Consider the following 2,500-nt stretch of genomic DNA (forward strand, 5'->3'; position numbering starts at 1 on the left):
AGAGGAGAGTGGGGGGGGCGTTGGTTACAGTGGTTACAATGGGGGGGTGGTGGTTACAATGGGGGGGCCAGTGGTTACAGTTAGAGATGTCCCGATCCGATCACGTGATTTTCAAAAGATCGGAATCGGGAGAAAAAAATCGGGGATCGGGATTTTTTAATTTTTTATATAAAATATTTGTATTATTTTATTTAATGTTACAAAACAAAAATGACCATGTTCACGTCTTAAAGTCATCCTGAGGACTTAGTTTTGGTTTAAAATTACACATCATCATGTATGTGTTGCTTTCTTTGGGCTTGTTTTCAGACCTGCTTATTTCTCTCAAAGCAACAGAGTGGGCGCAGTGTCTGATAGTAGCAGCAAGCTAACGAGAGGCTACGTTCAGCTGGAGACTCGGGAGTCGGGACGGAGAAAATGTCAGGAGTTTGGAAGTATTATGAAATTGAAAGCGAAGGCAGTATAACAGCCAGATGCAATGTTTGCAAGGCGGAGGTTCCGCGTGGTGGAAAGAACAGAGCTACGTTCAACACGACCAATCTAACACGCCACCTGAGAAACAAACACCAACAACAACACGGCGAGTACACAGCGGCCACTCGGGTAACGGCACAGAAACAACCGACACTTTCAGAGGCTTTCAAAAGGAAAGAGAAACTGCCCCAGAACAGAGAAAAGGCCAACACAATAACAGCCAAGATAGCTGACTTCGTCGCGTTGGATGACCAGCCGTTATCTCTTACCTTTTCTTTCTCTTAATGCATTGCATAAAGATCGGATCGGGAAAAATCAGTATCGGCAGATTGTCAACATCAAATGATCGGAATCGGATCGGGAGCAAAAAAAGATGATCGGGACATCCCTAGTTACAGTGGTGGGGCCGGTGGTTACGGTGGACGTCAGCATTAAACATGAGTGGTAAATGTTAGCATTAAACATTAGCGTTAGCATTAGCTCACCTTTCTTGGCGTTCTGCAGCGACTGAGCGTCGGAATGAACAAAGTTTTCAAACTCTGTCTGAAGAACCGTCGCTCTCTCTCTGGTCTCCTGCTCCAGAGCTTTAGAGGAGCTCTGAGAGACAGACAGGTGAGAGACAGACAGGTGAGAGACAGACAGGTGAGAGAGAGACAGGTGAGAGAGAGACAGGGGAGAGACAGACAGGGGAGAGAGAGACAGGTGAGAGAGAGACAGGGGAGAGACAGACAGGGGAGAGACAGACAGGTGAGAGACAGACAGGGGAGAGACAGACAGGGGAGAGACAGACAGGTGAGAGACAGACAGGTGAGAGACAGACAGGTGAGAGAGAGACAGGTGAGAGAGAGACAGGGGAGAGACAGACAGGGGAGAGACAGACAGGTGAGAGACAGACAGGGGAGAGACAGACAGGTGAGAGACAGACAGGTGAGAGACAGACAGGTGAGAGAGAGACAGGGGAGAGACAGACAGGGGAGAGACAGACAGGTGAGAGACAGACAGGGGAGAGACAGACAGGGGAGAGACAGACAGGTGAGAGACAGACAGGTGAGAGAGAGACAGGTGAGAGAGAGACAGGGGAGAGACAGACAGGGGAGAGACAGACAGGTGAGAGACAGACAGGGGAGAGACAGACAGGGGAGAGACAGACAGGTGAGAGACAGACAGGGGAGAGACAGACAGGGGAGAGACAGACAGGTGAGAGACAGACAGGTGAGAGACAGACAGGTAGAGAGAGATAGGTGAGAGACAGACAGGTGAGAGACAGACAGGGGAGAGAGAGACAGGTGAGAGAGAGACAGGGGAGAGACAGACAGGGGAGAGACAGACAGGTGAGAGACAGACAGGTGAGAGACAGACAGGTAGAGAGAGATAGGTGAGAGACAGGCAGGTGAGAGACAGACAGGTGAGAGACAGACAGGTGAGAGACAGACAGGCGAGAGACAGACAGGCGAGAGACAGACAGGGGAGAGACAGACAGGTGAGAGACAGACAGGGGAGAGACAGACAGGCGAGAGACAGACAGGCGAGAGACAGACAGGTGAGAGACAGACAGGGGAGAGACAGACAGGCGAGAGACAGACAGGTGAGAGACAGACAGGTGAGAGACAGACAGGGGAGAGACAGACAGGTGAGAGACAGACAGGGGAGAGACAGACAGGCGAGAGACAGACAGGCGAGAGACAGACAGGCGAGAGACAGACAGGCGAGAGAGAGACAGGCGAGAGACAGACAGGCGAGAGAGAGACAGGTGAGAGACAGACAGGTGAGAGAGACAAAACAGATTGGAGAGATTTAACTAAAAAAGTCAAATAAAATAAAATATAAAATAAAAGTGAGTGGTAAACAATTTCACAAAATGTTTTTTATGGAAACGACAAATATTTCTTTAAATATAAAAGCCGTTCTCACCTGGCTGTGGTATCTCCCACGGCCCTTGAAGGTGTCGTCCATCATCAGACTGGACAGGATGTCCTCGAGCTTCATCTCCGATAGGCTGAGACACAACAGGAAGGTAACAGTTAGC

General features: G+C 49.7%; 1 protein-coding gene across 1 annotated transcript in view; it reads right to left on the bottom strand.

The window, feature by feature from the left end:
* Nucleotides 1-959: 959 nt before the first annotated feature.
* Nucleotides 960-2,500, bottom strand: part of ddx31 (DEAD (Asp-Glu-Ala-Asp) box polypeptide 31) — a gene marked incomplete at its 3' end in the record, with an annotated part of 27,408 nt that continues 25,867 nt past the window's right edge. Inside the window, exons 18-19 of the mRNA XM_071202202.1 lie at nucleotides 2,386-2,470; nucleotides 960-1,071 (exon numbers count right to left, since the gene is read on the bottom strand). Coding sequence (XP_071058303.1) covers nucleotides 960-1,071; nucleotides 2,386-2,470 — 197 coding nt within the window. The remainder of the gene's footprint in view (nucleotides 1,072-2,385; nucleotides 2,471-2,500) is intronic.

Source organism: Pseudochaenichthys georgianus, unplaced genomic scaffold (genome assembly GCF_902827115.2).
Source record: "Pseudochaenichthys georgianus unplaced genomic scaffold, fPseGeo1.2 scaffold_1667_arrow_ctg1, whole genome shotgun sequence".
Taxonomy (NCBI): Eukaryota; Metazoa; Chordata; class Actinopteri; order Perciformes; family Channichthyidae; genus Pseudochaenichthys; species Pseudochaenichthys georgianus.